Source organism: Haliotis rubra, unplaced genomic scaffold, assembly GCF_003918875.1.
Source record: "Haliotis rubra isolate DU_JTF1 unplaced genomic scaffold, ASM391887v1 Scf410, whole genome shotgun sequence".
In the NCBI taxonomy this organism is placed as follows: domain Eukaryota; kingdom Metazoa; phylum Mollusca; class Gastropoda; order Lepetellida; family Haliotidae; genus Haliotis; species Haliotis rubra.
This window is the reverse complement of record NW_025767092.1, coordinates 586,844-606,544: the sequence shown is the minus strand read 5'-3', so window position 1 is coordinate 606,544 and position 19,701 is coordinate 586,844. Positions and strand designations below refer to the sequence as shown.

The 19,701-nt window shown below is 40.3% G+C and overlaps 1 protein-coding gene across 1 annotated transcript in view; it reads left to right on the top strand.

Moving 5' to 3' along the window:
• Positions 1-4,518: 4,518 nt before the first annotated feature.
• LOC124288063 (non-symbiotic hemoglobin 1-like) overlaps positions 4,519-19,701 on the top strand; it is a 61,803-nt gene continuing 46,620 nt past the window's right edge. The window contains exon 1 of the mRNA XM_046724632.1: positions 4,519-5,602. Coding sequence (XP_046580588.1) covers positions 5,358-5,602 — 245 coding nt within the window. The 5' untranslated portion in view covers positions 4,519-5,357. The remainder of the gene's footprint in view (positions 5,603-19,701) is intronic.

Sequence of the window (19,701 nt, the reverse complement as noted above, 5' to 3'; positions counted from 1 at the left end):
CCTCAGGATAGCTAGTTTTTGTCTCACGAAAATCTAAAATACTTCTCAAAACAATTAGTTACTACATTATGCATATTTCAAAAAAAAATTCAAGTCCATATTTATCACAAATGATTTCAAACAAGATTATAAAGTAATTGATTTTCAAATTTATAACCAACAAGCCCTGCAAAAATGCCTAACACAATGATGTGAAAACAATTTTTCTTGGCCTTACCCCAGGAAATCAACATTGAGGGCAAGAGTGAGAGCTGCAAAATTGTCTGTGCCTCTGATGTCTCATCTGAAAATAAAACCCAAATGACATAAACATCTAATGACAAGACATCTAGTTTTTATATAAACAAACACTGGTAATAATGAGATGTCTGGTGTCATTGGATCATAGGAGCAAAACAAACCCAATGATTTGAATTCAAGCAAAAAATTTATTTCACTATTTTCATTCTGGAAGATGTTTACATTTTTTATTGCATCGTGCATACCTTCGTATCGACACAGTTGTTGGAATCAGCACTCCTCTCTGTTCTGTACTTTAAGTGAATATGCTACGTCAACACTGTAAACATCACCTGCACAGAAACCACAAGCTATCACATTCTTAATTTAATGTCACAACGTTGAGAAATCGTTGTGTGTTAGCTTGAGACCTACCTACTTACCTACCTACCTACCTACCTACCTACCTACTTACGTACCTACCTACCTACCTGCCTGTCTACCTACCTGCTTACGTACCTACCTACCTACCTACCTGCTTACGTACGTACGTACGTACGTACCTACCTACCTACCTACCTGTCTACCTACCTACTTACCTACCTACCTACCTACCTACCTGCCTGTCTACCTACCTACTTACTTACCTACCTACCTGCTTACGTACGTACGTACCTACCTGTCTACCTACCTACTTACGTACCTACCTACCTACCTGTCTACGTACCTACCTACTTACGTACCTACCTACTTACCTACCTGACAGCCAACCTAAAACCCACCCACATACCCACCTACCTACCCACCCACCCACTTACCTACCTACCTAACTACCTACCTACCTACCTTCCTACTTACCTACCTACCTATACATATAGCGAACAGAGGACAATGTTTACTTAAATTAGCTTTCCCGAGAATGCATAGCGCGAAGAATTCGGAAGTACATGATAAATGTATTGCAACGTCCTAACCATAAAGAACTATTAATCATATGTACTAGTAGGATTCATTTGGAAGTCCATTGTGACGTCTTGAGTCCATCACTCGGATGGGAGATAATAGGAGGTTTTTACATTCAACCTAATATCCGGTCGTTAAAATATCTGAATAAATATGGGATTGAAATAGCTCGTTTATTAGATTGTATGAAAACGCACGTCCATTGATCATGAAAAGGACGCGAATCTGATTTTGCGCGATATATTTGAAGAAAACATGCACATCTGGTGTAGAACACACCCAACACCAGGTATCCCCGCACACGTGCTTGTGACACAGTCAGGATCGTAAAACTGACTTTGCCTTTAGCGGAAATATCTTACGATTATGGAAATCTATAGAAAGAACAGTGTCGCATTTATGAGAATGGATTCGAATTGCGTGGATGCTCAGCCGAGACTATTCCGTAAAAGGTCATTGAGATGATGTTATGTTTTCAGGCCTGTTTGTCAGTTCCCAACCTACCGAATAGAGCCATGTGTGCTCAAGACAATACTGTTTAATCGTTGTGCCTACTCTCCTGAAATTTAACGGTATGGACATTCTTTCAGCATTAGCTCCGAATGATACACATATTATTTCTGATCATGCGCTAAGACTACTTGTCAGTGCAGTACTGAGCTTGATTAAATAGAGGATTTGCGTATCTAGAAATGTCAGCAAGCTTTTCAGTACGACAACGTTTCACTTTACAAGTATAGGACGTCAGTTAGGTGGTCGATCTGACACAGATTTCCCGTACAAATGTCAGTTTTATTTGCGAGTAGTTGGCATATGTTTCATAAATAAATAACGGTTAAACGTGACGTTTACAACCCGGATGACACACGTCACCTGAACACGTTCTAAGTGAGTGAGTGAGTTTAGTTTTACGCCGCATTCAGCAATATTCCAGCTATATGGCGGCGGTATGTAACAAATCGAGCCTAGAACAGACAATCCAGTGATCAACAGCATGAGCATCATACTACGCAGTTGGAGTACGATTAGATGTGTTAAACAAGTCAGCGAGCCTGACCACCCGATCCCGTTAGTCGTGTCTTACGACAAATAAAGATTACTGAAGATCAATTCTAACCCGGATGTTCACGGGTCGAACACGTTCTAAGCTGACGTTGGAGCTTTGGAAAATGTGCATGTTAGTTCATCTTTTATTATAGTATTCATCCCTAAAACAAACCATTTATACAGGTTTGAGCTGTAGCATTCGAATATTTGTAAGTTTACATATTCTTGGCGAATGTAGTCGGATCAATCATTAGTCTCGTAAACGATTGATTATTCGGCCTGGGCGTAGATCGGTATCGGAAACATCAGTGTAAGAAGATTAAAGTCCGTCGCATTTCAGTGGTTGAGGAGGCGATTTGACACTTGTTATAGTATCTGGGTCAAGTGTGTCGAAATGATCCAATTATGTATCCACGTGCGTGTTAACATGCTGTCGAAATAATTCGAAAAAAAGCCTCAGAAGTTTCCCCACAGATATGTTGCTTTTCAAGAATGAAATAGTGGATTACAATTTTTCATGGGATTACGTATATTATGATATGAAATATATATCTGCCAAAGTGTTCCCAGTAATTACAAGTGAGTGAGTGAGTGACTGTTGGGTTTACGCCACTTTTAGCAATATTCCAGCTACTTCACGGCGGGGGACACCAGAAATGGGCTTGACACATTGTACCCGTCTGGGGAATCAAACCCGACTCTTCGGTGTGACGAGTGAACGCTTTAACCACAAGGCTACCCCACCCCCTCAATTTCAAGTGGGTTCAATGTATACTTGTACACATTTCTGCGACGGCATGTCATATTGGAGGTCATAGATATTACCATTGTTTAACCATTCGTAGGAACGGTCTTTAGGTACGAGCGTTAAAATGAACCAGTGTGAAGGAAGAGAGAAAGCTTTTGCATTCGTACTACTGCTAATTATCATGTTTATCATTATCAACAATCAACGGTTGGATGCTGATAAGGTTCCGTGCGTAATAGACGGTGTGATAGCCGGACCTATCGCGACCACATCTCCACTCCTACTCTGTCCCGTCCTGTTTGGATTTCATGGGCTTATTCAATCACTTACATAATAACTATACTGAGTGCCCTCCGTTCCGGAACAAATAGAACAATGGCATAAGACAGCACAATTCGTTGAGAACCACAGTTCGCTGATTCGCATCTCTACTTGGCCCCGATCAAGCCTTTGAACACTAAACCCTGCGTTCCTTAGCTTCCAGAATCGAACAACATACCCACAACGCCTCCCAACATGAAATTCTGAGGCTTAATTTCAACACACTCATTCACTCATACTGTCCGTCATGATGTTAAAAGCAATTCCTTCAAAAAGTGCAGAAAAAAGTATTAAGAGTCTCATGCCCGTTGACCGCATGTTGATATCGTCATTAAACATAGTGGGTAGGGGTGCTAAGAAATCTTATGACAGGGTGTACTAAACTTGTGACCGTTTTCTGTTCCGTGTAATGATGGCCCGAATGAATGTTTTAAAAGCTGCCCCTCTCAAATATAATGTAATGAATTTGAACGTGCCATGCTTAACTGCTCTTAGCTCACAATGCTATTACTTGTTGTTTTTCATATTCCATCATTCCGTAAGAGCAATATGTATGGCCGCTTTGAGGGACGCCCAAACTCAATAATAAACCTGGGCATTAAAACACAGCAGTTGTCCGTCAACCTCTGAATGCGAATATTGATCGAACGTAGAGGTGCCAACTTCGAGGACAAGCACCGAAGCCGAATTTGTCAATATCAATAATACGTATAGAAGAAGGTTCGACTGTATTGAGACATGTTGATTCCACCGTTATGATATTCATAAAATTGCCACTATGTTTTGCATAGTCAGCACCAGAAACAACCAGAACGGGACCATCATTCCTGCACTCAGCTGGAAGTGCAGAGACGTAAGTAGGCCCGAGGAAAGAAGTATCAGGTGGACATTTAAAACCTTAGTTGGTTTCCAGGGACACGTTTCGGATACTTTCTAAGGGTTCTTCCATCTTGAACGTAATTGCGTGTAGCCATGTGGCGTGCGTCCTGTTGATTCCAACCTTCCAGTAGACATGGGCGCTGCAGCGTTAACACCACACCTCGTGTAAATTGATTCACACTTTGGTTAAGTTTATCAATTTCCCTATCTTCGTTCAAAGCAGGTCTCGAAGAATTTCTAGGCCTGGAACAGATCCGGACGTGCCTGCACCCGCCGCCCAGGTTTATTACGAAGGAGGTCGGCGAATTAAATGATGACCTTATCCACAGGTGGGATATAAACCTTGCGTGCACAGCAACAGGTAAACAAGTCGGTATTGCCCAAGGCAATCTAAAGGCCGGGTGACCTGGCAGATGCCACTACTGGGTATTAACAACAGCGGGCAGGCAGGGGCTGGTTTCCGAGAACACGTTCTTCGGCTGGAATTGCCGCGTGAAGAAAGAACGACATTATTTGATAGCGTTGCCGGAGTAATGGAGCCGAGTCTCGTTCAGTGCCACAGGTATGCAACCAACCGCTAGGAGAAAGCCTTGCCTGCCACTTGAAGGATTGTAGTCACGATGGACCGATGCTGCTGCATGTGAACTTGAAACAAAAGAAGCTGTCATTTTCTTTGAACATGTCTCCCTGATCGCTGGTTTAATATACCGGATGTTCAACTTTTCGTGGAGAGTCTGTTTTGTTGAAAAACGGCTTAAGTTACCAAGCAACGGCAAACAGTAGGTCCGAGTTTATTATGTCGTGGTCGAGTTAATGCGGTAATGGGATGACGCTGAACATGTTTATTACTCTGCGAAGGTTTGAAGGACCAGCGAAATAGCAAATCATATCGTATTGTGCTGCTGTCAAGTGTATCCATTTTACCCATAACGTGGAGTCGGTAAGGGAGATCGCTTTATTATTGCCGTGAGAAGACGGCGATGACACAGTGTGTTTCTGTGCGAGCCTGACGTAGGAACCGCGTGTTTTGATCAATACCGGTGTTTGTTCAATGGTGGTATTTGAAGATTAATTGTCACTATGATGTGACTGTGAACCTGACATCGGACGTTGTGGTGTACACCACGTGGATACACATTGCTGATACAGTTTTCCGTCCAGCGGACAACCTGCCTTGAAAATGATGGGATGTTTTAATTCAAAGAAACTCAAATCTATGACAATACGTTCAGATAGCAAACGGTCAAGGGGGAGCGGTAAGAAATACCTCCCCCAGGATACTGGGGAGGGGCAGGCTGTCCCATCCCCTCGTGGTTTACCTGAAGAGCGACCCGAGTTCACAGAGAGACAGAAAGAGATTGTGCTTGACACTTGGCAGATCATTCAAAAAGACATTGCCAGGGTCGGTGTGGTCATGTTTATGAGGTGAGTTCAAAACGATGTATTTGATTGTACCTTGTTGTTTGCATTACAAACATGTCATGTGGAATCTTGGTCAAACGGCTAATTATCGGGATTGGTGAAAGCAGGCGAACAGATGAGCTATATTTACGTAGCAGAATATCGACTGTTGTAGGGAATCTACTTCTGATAACCAGTACAGAAATAACACAGTTGCAAGGCACAAGTATTAACTCAGCCAACTCGCATTCCTTATTGATATTGCTTAATTCAGGCACGATATCGAATTGTCCTGTTTTAGGTCCTTTTTAATCTTTACATTAATTAGACTCTGAGATATTGAAATGACGCAATCCGGTTATCAAAAGCAGTAGTTAAGGAAGACATTTTCAATATGTTGTAGACAGTATAGTGATTATTTTGAACTTACTCATTCGGTAAACCGACAGAAAAACGAGTTTGTTTTTATGAATGAGTGAGTGACTTTACATTTTAATGACTCATGTAAAACTCAGCTGAAAGGAGAAGATTGGCCAAAAGAGCGTGGTCCACACTGATTAAATTGTACTCAAAGTTTCGTGTGTCCGGATTACATTTGAAACACATAATAAGTCATTCTATCACTGAAGTAAATGACTGCAGTGGACCGTCAAATAGCGAAAGACAGACGTTATATATCCTCGTTTCTAGACGCTGTATCAGGTCATCAGTGGGTTGTCATGGCACGTACATAAGATGCGAGTACACTAGCATAAAAGGACATGATGCCTGATGTATGAACTTGGCTAGGTATTGGAAATGTTATATACTCTATTCCATTACTCTATTCGTTACTTCTATTTAATGTAAAAGTCTAAATACAATGACTCACTACAGTAAACTGATTATTTGGCGCGGGGGATAATACGTACTACCAGCTCTAAAATGCTCACGGATCCAATTCTCCTTTGAAAAGGAAAGTTAATTAAAGTTACATTTTAAAACTACGTATGTCAGAAAAAAATAACTATTATGAACACAGACCAGTGGATGTCCATTAATCAGAAGCTGTTACATCTGACACAAAACACCACGTATCCTGATGACTAAGGTCACAATTCTGTAGAACATGCCATGAGTGAACGATTCACTGGCTTACCTTACATAGTAGTGGCAGTACTAGCGAATGGACAATATCTAAAGAAGAAACACAATTCTTCAAGACGTTTGATCTCTGCCTCTGAAAAACACAGTCAGTGCCTGCAGCACATGGTTGTTGTACCTGAATTGATGTTTCTTCGTCTCTATAGCTGGCAGTTTATTGATTTGGTTTTTTCTTTGTAAGACAGAGCAAAAGCATTATTTTCTCATTCTTCACATGGTTGTAACGCACACTGAATGGTATTTCAAGTTGTCACAGTATTACATATTTCCAATGTCCCATTTATATGTGTTTTGTGTCATTGCGTGATATACGTGTGTGTGTGTGTGTGTGTGTGTGTGTGTGCGTGCGTGCGTGCGTGTGTGTGTGTGTGTGTGTGTGTTGGGTTCATTTGCTGGCATCAGTTGCTGGGGATCTGTGGCCCATTTTTTATATTTTGTAATATTTGTTTTTGATATATAAGGTTCTCTCGTCACAATATGACTGTAATATTGCCGATGTGACGATAAATTTTAACTCACTCTTTTGCTAGTTGATTGTAGACCCGATTGTACCATCTTCTAAGTGTCCTCCGAAACCCACTTTAGTGTACTTCATATCAATTAGGGCCATTCATCTGTGAATGCATCATTTGCACCAGATATGCCTTATCTACATACACAGACATAACAGAATCCTAAATGAGTATTCAGCATTCTTCAAATATACTTTGAAACGTATTATACACCGTTTACTATATATTTCCATATAGAATCAGCTTTAGAGTGTATAAACTCTCTGACGGAAAGTAACATGCTGAATGCAGGAAAAAGACAAAAACGAAATCGATTTTCTAATGACGTGTTTTGCAACTGCATCATAGCAATGGTTAACTGACTAACCTTTCAGCCACAACCTTTGCTTCGTTGTACCATATGTTCTGTCTGAGTATCTGCGACCGTCTCCAGAAATATGATGATTTTTTCTGGTGAAATTTTACTCCATGTTATATCTAAATAGAATGGGCAAGCTCACTTAAGCCTTATCTTAAATATTAGACGAAACAATGTCATTTGTAAATATTGTAAATATTTAATATATTTTAAATATTTACACGGAACGAGATATGTGAAAATAAGGAAGGGATGGAGCTTCGGCTTTTTCCAAGTGTACATAACGAGGATAGTAATTCTGTCCACCTTGTTCCGTGACAGAGTGAGTTGAGTATAATGCCACTTGGAATACGTTGTAACGTATTCTGCAATACTCCTTCCACCGACACACATCCGAATAAAACGACACAGTATAATATTGTTATACCACACAAAGTTTGTTAAGACCAAACATTTTTGGGGGCAAGGTTTCAGCTGCAATTTCTCGTGGTGATGAGTCACCAAGTGATGAGTTATTGATGTCGTCATCGACTGTTTACCCAATAAAGTATGCCTTCAGATACGTATGTCAGCGGATAAATGCCATCAGGAGCATATTTGTTTTTTCATTCCAAGACAACTACGTTTCAGTCCAAGGTATGATGAAATGTTGCGTATGACATATAACGTGGTAATTTACATTGCTCTTATATGGTGTAGACCCAATTAATCTGAATAAAATGAGTTCGTGTATGATGTCACATTTAAGGGGTCATAAATCTGAGTCATATATTACCTGAAAATTATCAGATGGCTTGAATCATATGTATTTCAAATTGTCACGCTCATTGCCATGTTCAAATTATTTGATAAGTGGTTGTAAAGATAACCCCTATCGAAAAATCAGAAAGGCTTCTGATTTCATCTGAAAAATATGGGGATTATTCAGAACAATATTCAGAATGACACTTGGATTATCACTTATTTGATAATTCTTAAATACACACATCCATTCATACACAGAGCACGTATTTAACTTCCTTAATATAACTAGCAGTTTGTACCCATGGACTCAAACATGTGACGAATTTTTTCATGGACGGTTTCATACCCTTGAGAAGTGTGCATGTTAATCATTGTGTGCTCTCACACATATATAAAGTCTTGACGTCGTATTCTTGAACAGAACATCATTGCGGTTAGGGCCTGTGCGATCTAGCTACCCTCTGCTTGTCCATACACTTGATGCATTTACGCCCGAAGTGATGGGGAGGTTATCAATTTCCTATAACCAATATTGTATGAGCAAATATTGGTTGAGCCTCACAGTTGATTCTACTTCCTTGCTGGTGGTACCTGTAGGGCAGTGTGGTGACGCAAGTGACGGTGTAAGATTTAATTCCAGCTTGTACAATCAGTTTAGACACAAATGACATGTCTGAATAAGCCAGCGAGGTGCATGCTCAGTAGTTTATTTAAGAATTGACTACAATGTGTCTTTAAGTTGTGTTTATGGAGGTGTAAACGTCAAATACCGTGCGAATGCTGTGAAAGACCGTATAGCGGAACAGCGGATTCAAGCAAGGTGTGCACATCAAACGTTCCTAGCACCATGCATACACCGTCAGACAAATACTGGTGTTAAGTCTTGCAACAACATACGTCATCCAACCGTTATAGCTTCACAGACTGCTTGTTTAATCATTAAACCCGAAAAAATGTACATTGTTTGAAATGGGTAATATCATACAGCGCAACGATGCTACTAAAGCCACACCCATTTTAACATCAGCCATTCATAAACTAGTGGTACGTTATTGACAATGGCCTACTTTTTAAGCTTCCCAAAAACATTAGCTTGGTTTAATGATGTGATACCACGGAATCATTTGAATTGATTTGTAATGGTTTCAGAGCGAAAATCCTTATATTTTCTTTGTCATGAAGTATTGTTGATAGCGATATGTGATCCGTCTGCCAACACACAGGAGTATATACGTGAACATCAGTGTTTATCTTGCATCACACATAAATGTCGTTTTCTGATTGGCTGAGCGCTCTTCTATTATTTTCAATGTACCCCGCTTATAAGCGAGTAACAATTTATATGTTCCCCGCTGGGAATGCCGGACTCATTTGGTACTTCGTAGTAGTAATTCTTTATCTCGAATAACATTGCATCACGTATGATGTACGGAAATTACCGATGTTTTGCAAATGCAAGTCGATTGAAGGGAGATAACTCTAAATTTGTTTTTCTTGTCGTCTGGCACTCCATGCTATGATTCGATACCCGTGCTTCAAACAGTTCAAAATTACCATTGAGGTGTTCGGTACCCATGTCCCCCTCGACACAGTGAACAACTTATATTTCGATCCATATCTCATGCAAAACGAAAAGTGTAAAAGGTGTCTATTATTCTGGCATACGCATAACAACATTGTTTCTTTAAGGGGGAGAATTAAAAAGGTGCAACTTCAGGTGCCAAAAAGATTAGTCATCAGTAGATATAAAGAATCAATGGCATCGGAGACTCTCTGAGGTACCCAGTAGGCTATATATCGGGACAATTAAAAGATATCAGTAGATATACGGGTACCAACGAATACAGTCAGATACATAATGAAAAGGTACCCTCAGATTGTCCATATATCAGAGGGTGGTGGAGTTGAATAGTGGTTAAAGCGTTCGCCCGTCACACCGAAGACCCGTGTTGATTCCTCACATGGGTACAATGTGTAAAGCCCATTTCTGGCGTATCCAGACGTGATATTGCTGGAATATTTCTAAAAGCGGCGTAAAACTAAACTCACGCACTCACTCGCCATATATGAGAGCTGTGATTTATAACATGGTTCTTGTTATTACACGTGTAGGTGTGTGGTTCTGTGCATGGTGCTCAGGTCACAAATCAGTTGAAGTTAAGCACGTTGGGCACGGAGAGTCCTCGGATGGGTGACCGTGTTTGGCAGCCTGACTCCTAAGAGTTTCTTGGACTTCAGTCCTGCCCCACAACGGAGCACATGGAGACATATGGTCTCACCTTAGGCAAGTGAGTTTGTTCAAAATTGCCTCTGTTCACCGAGCAGAAAATGGGTACCCGGTGGGATAAGTCATGTAACCATTAACATCTAGCGCTTCACAGGCAGCTTGGGTTATCCGGGGTAATAATAATTAGATTGTTTGGGAGCATCGAGCATGCATTGTGCATTGAGAAATGATAAAAGCGCATGATTATCATTATTATGAATACCGATTTATTCAACATGAAAAGTTCCTACAAATATATCCCTACTCCTAGTTCGGCCAGTTCTTTTAGCATCTGTGTTTCTTTATGAACATGAGTCAGAATTTCTGCTCGGGTTGGCAAAATCAAAACAAACTAATTTGGACACGAGGTTGTAACTTCATGTATATCAGAGATCTATTATATTACAATAATAATCAAAAAGTCAATTCTCCTTCATCAATTTAAACAGACCAGTGGGGCCGCTTCATGTGTTTCATATTTATACATTTGCATAAAAAATCAGACTGACAAAAAATCTCCACAATGTTGCATGACGAGAGGGAGTTCTTCAACTTTCCAATAGTCAATTTTCCCAATTTCAATTTTTATGTCGAGCAATATAACTGCTCTAGCCTTTGCTCTTCTGTTTCAAAACTTATGAAGTGCAATCAAGCATGCTGTTATCATGACGATTTCAAAGAACGTCATATGACGTTTGCTAAGAAGTTGTTTGATCTAGTTTACAAGGTGTCAGTAAACCTTTCAAAACGTTTCAAGGTAGGCATGTGGAGGACATTTCCAAATTTGACAAAACTGGTTCCCTACTTCGACCCGTAAAAGCATGTTTCTTCAGGTGAACAACTGACTGACCTTTACATTTGTTTTTGACGGGTGCCTCCAGCAATATCACGGCGGGGAACACCAGAAATGGACTTCACACAATGTACTCATCCAGGGGAATCGAACCCGGGTCTTCGGCGTGACGAGCGGACGCTTTTAAATAAGGCTACCCCACCGCCCCACTAGTTTCAACTAAACTGTTGATATTGCTGGAATATTGCTAAAAGCGGCGTAAAACTAACTCACTTACTCATTCATGCGCTCACTATGATTGCAGCTATTCGAGAATGCATTGTGCTCAACCAGGGGCCAATTGGTGATATAATGATGATGATGATGATGATGATGATGATGACGATGATGAAAAAGGGGGCAGAAGAACTGTATATACGAGATAGACTATGTTTACTGAGGAGTTAGTTTTACCTTCAGCGTAATATTAGAACTGACATGTTGTCTTGGTACTGATATGTTCATTTCTTCCCCCAGGAATACCAACCGTATTCCCAGTTCGGCTTTAAACAGAAAATTAAACCGATCACAAACATGTCTTATCGTGTAAGGTTTCAACGCCGATGGCGATCCAGAGAGCTGATGTTGTAACGTGAAAATGCAGGAACTATTATGGAACTAACATTTCGTACTGTCCTAATGCGTGCCTCGGGGCCCAGGGAAGACGTTTCACGCCATGGCCACACAGGCGATATCCTTACCCAAACATCATCGAGTAATCAAGTTGCCACTCGTGTCTCATCTAAACCACTGCAAGGTAATACGTGTCTTAAGCCTATTTTCTTAACACGTCACGGCCGTGAGTATATGTCTTAATACACACGCCCTTGCTGTCACAGATAGCGCCATTGGCCACAGTCCTCTGTAATGTAGTGTCTGATCCTACTAACTAACGGGATAGACATGTTCCATACTTTCAGCTTGCTGTCTGGAATGCACCACCCTGTGGCTGGATGAATGCTGAGAGGCAACCAACCTGAAGAGTTCTTGAGATGGCAAGAAGGAGAAGCTGCATGCTGGTTAATCATCTTGTGAAATAAAAAAAATATCAATAGTCTTGCGCAAGAGTATAGAGGATTTTCTTAGAGTACTCATGGTGCAACGTCTGTTCAGATCGGTTAATTAAATCCCAAATCGTTGCTTGCTTGCAATGCACGTCCGCCATGTTGAATCTACAGTGTGCGCATTGTGTAGAATGACCTGCTTCACCTGAGACTTACATGGCAATTGTTTCCAAGCATAAAAAACATAGACACTCTTTTAATAGCAGGATGTCGTGTATAGCCAAAAAAGTGACAATTCCAACAACCCAAGAGGTTTGAGATTTTTTTGGTTGACTCATCAACCTTGCTTTTTTATCACTTATATCCTGGATTAAACTCAGCATAGTCTGGAGACGCAAATGCCTCACGGCTAAAGAAGTAATTTCTCCAAAATAAGCTTAAAGTTAGCATTGGTTTGTGGAAAGTAAGATATTCGATACCTATATACGTCCTTGCTAATTGGTGGTCTTTCTGTCTTATGGAGAGAATCAAAACACAGCTACAGATTATTGAGCTTGTGATAGCCAAACCATCGACACATATGTAGCCAGAAAATAATTAGAAACTCTCAATATATCAATATATCCCTGCCTCGTTGAATACTATTCAACAGCCTTGTCCTAATACACACCAAATCGCTCACGCAGTCATCAAATTGAAAAGTCAGTCGGATGCACTAAACACAGAGACGAATACTACCCAGCAAAAGTTTAGACTCACTTGTGCATATGTAGCCACTTACTTCAGTCAACTGTTCTAAACTAGATTTTGATTCGATGTAACCATATATATATATGCATAACATATAGTGAGTGCTTTAAGAGAGTCTAAACTTTTATTGGGTAGTATATATGAAAACCATATATTCCTATAATCTATGTCTAAATGTCTGAGAACATCTATATCTATATATATATATATATATATATATATATATATATATATATATATATATATATATATATATATATATACTCATGCCAATAATGGTTGTCACCCCCGACCCACCCCAACCCAAACCCACACCCCCACATCCTCTCCAATAAAAAAATTTGAAGGGGGTGGCAAACATTATTGGCATGAGTATATACTGGCTCGGTTATGCTGATATCTGTCGCAGACCTATGAATAGCTGGAGAAGCCTTCATCTTCCTCAAACCAAAGATAATGGCTGACACAACATCAAACCAAACATACCTGTCCAGATCTATTTCGGAGTCATGACTATCTCATCCATCGACACATTTGCTCCTAATGGCTATATTTATCCTGACGGAACGCTTTGATAGTTAACCGCTATTCTGGTACTCCCAGAAGCATTGTACGTCCGTCGTGAAATGCGAAGTCATCATGTAGACACATTAGATATGTTATTATATATATAATGGATATTTAAAATTCAAAATAAGTTTAATGCGTATCGTACTTCCAAGGATGGTATCCGTTCGGCCTACATTCTTCATCTTGCTTGCCCATGATATTCAAGAAAAAGTGATTTCTGACTCGATGTCGCGAAATTGGGAAACGTCGCGACCTCATTACAGCATGTATTTTGTTGTCGATATTTGGACATTTAATTCTGGGAATGTTACAGTTATATTGTCTTAAGAAAAGCGGTTTAAATATCGGTGTTGGTAAAATCAATACGATTTTATGTTACTTTTCGTAAGTGTGCAGTTTTTTTCATTGTCTACCACGTAAACTGGTTCGAGAATCATATCGTAAAATCACGCATTGTAAGTGTTATCACAATGAACCAACACGAATATAAAATTATTGTTCAACTCAACATGTAGAAAGGTGTTTGACATCATGGAAATCCCTCCCAGCACACAGCCGCCAACGCTGAACATATCTTTTAGAGGAATGCAGTTTTTCACAGTAGCTTTATTGTCAGTAAAGTAGAAGAAAGTACGTCAAAAGTTAGAATCCTCATTGATGATTTCCTGCTTGCATACATTTACATGTATGACATCTAAACACTGACACGACTAAGTTATACTTTTACATTCTCGAAATAGATCAAACGTGAGAAAGTTTTTAAGGGCGATCTTGAGTCGATTGGCCATCTAATGGTATTACGACATAGCGTGTTCTTACTTTGTAATATTTTCGGTCGATGGTCGTGGAGGCAGCACGAGGCCTCATCGTGATATCATGAGTACTGTCCATCCTGTGTTCTTTCATATGCTGCATCTTTATTGTAAATCATCGTATCAAAGCTGAAATGAGTCACGCCAACAACGATTAAAGTGACCGTTTTCTTCAAAAGAACTTTCAACATGCAGCACTTTATCTTTCAAGAACAAAGATAAACAGTCTTTCATCACTTTCGGTGATAAATTATAGCCGAAGACTTTTATTTGTAAGTCTTTGTCACGACTTTCAGTTCCATTTACACTGTGATAATAAAACATGAATAAAACCTTTAGAACCAGCAGTTTATATTGATCTTCTAAAGGATGTATATTTAGGGCGGCGTACACAAGACTCGCTAATACTGAAGTTAATAGAAATAGCCAAACTAAACACTGCAGTCGATCATCGGCTTATAAGATAAGACGGAGACACCCAGAAACATCTGACATTTTCTACATCCTGGACAAGAAAGAAACCATGTTTAGATTAATCTGGCAAATAAACACTCTATTATCGATGTGAGCGAGCTATCATAAGTCTGCTTACGCCAGAATATTGTAATTCCTTTTGCATTGTAGCCTTACCATAGTAACACTCTGTTAATGAATGTCGTTCCCTGTCAACCATGATTCTTCCGTCCCCTGTTGATGTCACGCTAACTACTTACTGTAGATAATGTTTGCTTTCCCAAATTAATAACGTCAAAAGACGGATGTGCTGTGTTTGAGGTAGTGTCGGCTGAATCAGACTGGTTAATGTATTATTCTGTTGTGTATGAATGTTTCTGGTCAAGGAAGATGTTGGTTGTCATTTGATACGTAGTCATCCTCTACAAATGTGTTACCCTTGGTGTCACAGCCTTTGACGCATGAAGGGAATGGAACACTGGTCCAAGGCGTAAAAAACAACTGAGCCATCATAACTCCTTTTGGTCCAGATGTGGCCTCATCAATAAATATACATTCTTTTGCGTTATTGCTGCACACATGTTTATGACCTTTTGGTGTAATGAAGCAAAGGAAATATGTTTAATGGAGCAAACGAAGGACACTGGATACTTAGACATGGAATAGGCTTGAATGGAAAATGCATTAGTGGAACATCCTGGTGACACATAACCATATATCTCCAATATATTACGTCCTCAATATATGGTGCAGCACGGCCATTGGTTATCACTCGTCAATATCGAGATGGCCGCATATTTTTGCCTCTGTTTAGCTGGTAATGATATCAATCGCTATGGCAGCCGAAATAAAAACAAGCATAACCTCAAGGAATTCTCACTCCATCTTCAGCCCTGTGAGATGACACATGAAGAGTTTGCTAGAGACACTCTATCGGTCTCGGTGATATTTATGTTCGATTGCACACTTGGTTATTTTCATACTATGGTTTAAGAGGAGACAGAAAGCATCTTTCGGGTCTTTCATCATGCCACATCTTCGGGATGGCGTCGGACGCGAGTACGCACAGCCTCATGTCGTCTTAAAACAACTAGACAGAACCAGGGAAGAAGGTCAAATGCTGCCATGATAATTCAAACCAACCGTTATCAATATTCAACAAAGAATTGTAGCTCTTATGTATAATTATGGCACATGCTTCCTGTCAGAATATTATCTCTGGAAGATACGCTACGTTTCTATTTATAATATTCACGTGGGTAATGATCCGAAAGTGAGATTTCATCTTCCCATGTTAGTGCTTGTTTATGGGTTTAATGGGTAATTTAACTGCAAGCGTTACGTTCAGTGTACCTTAACCGTTCGATAAAATGTATTGAATTAAATACATTTACACCCGCCATTTATCATTACCAGTAGGGCAATAAACTGTTCCACGGCAGCGATGTTTCAGTGAAATGAATGAGTGCATTTAGTGTAACGCCGTTCTGAGCAGTATTGCTGTAGTATCACGGTTTTGTGTGCGAGGAGAGTCCGAAGTAATCGTTGTGTTTGACGTTCACTTCTGTGATAAAAAACCTGGGTATGACGCAGTCACACCTGAAAATACTATCAGGTCGAAACTGGATTCGACGCCGTGTTTCCAGGATGCTTAAGGGTCACCTAAGACGATTGGTCATGCTTTGTCGCCTGTCATCAATTAGGTTTCTGTAAGCACTTTAATTCCGGGTTTAATGTTATCATGCTTAATTGAGTATCTGGAATATTTCAACTTAGAAATACATATGAGAAAGAAATGAACAGGGCGTTTTCCTGGGGACCACTTACAGAGCAATCTTAGCCCTGTGAAAACCTTATATAATCATGCCAATAATGGTTGTCACCCCCTTCAATTTTATTAATAGGCTGGGGGTGACAACAATTATTGGCATGAGTATATCGTTGTTCAAGAGCAGTTACCGCCGTATAATATATGCAAAGAAGCACAGAGTGTATTTTCATGAATTTAATCGACTAACTTCAGACCGCCTCCGTGGTGTAGTGGTTAGAGGGTCCGCCCGGAGAGCGGAAGGTCGCGGGTTCAATCCCCGACCGCGTCATACCAAAAGATGTTAAAATATGGTACTTGTTGGTCCCTGCCTGGCGCTCGGCATTAATGGGTACAGCAAGGACTGGTCGGCTCGGAGTCAGTATAATGTGTCTGAGTGGGGTATTCCTGCTTCACTGCGGCATGGTATCTCAGTGGGATAGCACTATAAAACCGGCTTCAGTCTGGGCTAGTACAAGCAGCCCCACATACACATACACACGCATGCACGTCGTCATATGAGCGAAATATTCTCAAGCACAACGTAAAACCCAATTTCACCTCACCTCACCTCGACTAACTTCAAAGGATTATCTATCCATTGCATCCGAATTTCACAGTATATCTGATCAAATGTCACTTAACATGTGTAGGTCATAAAAAGTTTAAAAATCGAAGGCGTCCGTTCCGAGTTGGGCGTTGACTTCAAAATCTGATGTGGCCATCTTGAGCCCCCAAAACTGCCCTGTATCGTCTCGGCATCAACTGAATAATGTTTAGATCCGACTGTGTGGCGTTCTGGCCCGTCTATCTGACAAGTGACCTAACGTCAGGGGCAGTGGTTTACGTTCACGTACGCATTGGCAAAGGTCATCCCGTAAATGCACGATGTGGTTGAGGTCGGGCGATTTGGATGGCATGGAAAAGATTATGTCTCTGAAGAGGCAGTGAAATTGCAATGAAAGGCACACAAGGTCAAATTTCTGTGTGTAAGATAAGCCCCCCAACTCTCTTCCTCCACATCACACCATGAAACACCCACAACTCTGTGCAAAACGTTCATTCGAAGATGCCTACTCGTTCGTAAAGGCACTCAAGCAGAAAGCGTGATTCGTCACTGAAACATACCAGTATTTAGTTTTGCAGAAGTGGTTAAAGCGCTCGCTCATCACGCCGAAGATCCGGGTTCGATTCCCCACATGGGTACAATGTGTGAAGCCCATTTCCGGCGTTCCCCGCCGTGATATTGCTGGAATATTGCTAAAACCATACACACTCACTCACACACTCAATCACTCACCCACTCTAAGAAGCGATTTCAGAATACAAGCTAATTCACAGAGACGTCCAGAAATGGAATTGAATACACGATGTTATAGATGTTCCAAATACGTCTTCTGATATTCTGTTGTTGTATCGAAAACAATACAACTATTGATAACCTCCAATGCCAAATAGTATAATGTTACACGCCAGAGCTAAAAAGCACCAAGTCTTGACTATCCTTGACTAACAGATACTATTTGGTGTGAAGGGCACAATTGCCATGTATATTATATAAATGGACCACTGAAAATCACCGATGACACCAGGTATTCCATTAAAGTGTGTAACATGAAAGAAATAATCAGTTTAATAGCTTGCCAGCACAGGTCTACGAATATGGCTTCGCTTTGCATCAATTGAGTATTAGTAAGCTACAAAAATCGTTTGAATGAAATGTCAGATAAGTTGTAATATGGGATGTGTTTGTCATGCGTAAATCATTAATCGTTATTTTCAGTACAAGGCAGGTGATATTTTTCTCTTATTCTTCACTGATCCGGATATGAAATTTGTCATCGAGTCTTGTTTCAGGCAGCAAACCCATTAACGTAGATGTTTCCTTCCTTTCTGTCTCATACGCTTCACATATTACTCCCCCTCGCTGGACCCCCTCCCTCATATCCCCTTTGGGTACAATCCCTCCCTCGTGGAACCTTATCGATTAGGTATCAGATGCTCTCCAAAATAGAATACACGCACCCCAGGCTGTCGATAAATAAACAATATCGAGGGCAGTTTTTTTCAGGCAAACTTCTAGAAGCTTAGGGGTAGGTTTCCGATAAAAGCAAACTACATCTAGATCCTGTCGGACAATGATGACACAAGAGATGAATGAAATCTAATTAATTTCCAGCATTGAGCTGGATATTTTCTGACATTGAGGTTTTAATGCCTTTGCTTTCTATGTATGCGGTTCAGTCATGAAGAGTATCATGGTTAGGGTAATCAGTATGGATACGTTGTCCGGTATAATGTGTTCAGAATAGAGAGCACCGTTAGTGTATAGAGATACAAATGAAATCAATTTAATCAATCCCTATGTCGATGTTCAGTGCCAGGAACATATGCATTTCTTTCGTATGTTTCTTGATGACTCGGCAGTAGTGACATTAATGATTGATGTACAATCAATACCTAACAGTTGTTAACGGACAATTTATATGAAAATGTTCTGAATCGTCCATAGATGCCATGCGATGAACCAAATTGCGTGGTTTAAATCTAATTTAAATTAGGTAATTGTGAGAATTATCAGTGAAACAAGTTGTAACGTGGAGATGAAAGCAAGAATGACTGTTACTACCAGGAAGCACATCCATAACGGTGTAGTACTGACAAACCATGGCTCATAAAAGGGTTACCATAGGACTCAAACACACAACCACTTGACGTAAGTGTATATCTAGCACCATGAGCAATGCTAGATTAATATCAAGGAGGCAAACAATGAACATCACCCACGTCCAGGCCAGCTCTATACGTTTACCAGTCCACCTCAAAGGTGCTCCGAGTACTGTGATGATACAGAGATATTAACTAGTGGTTT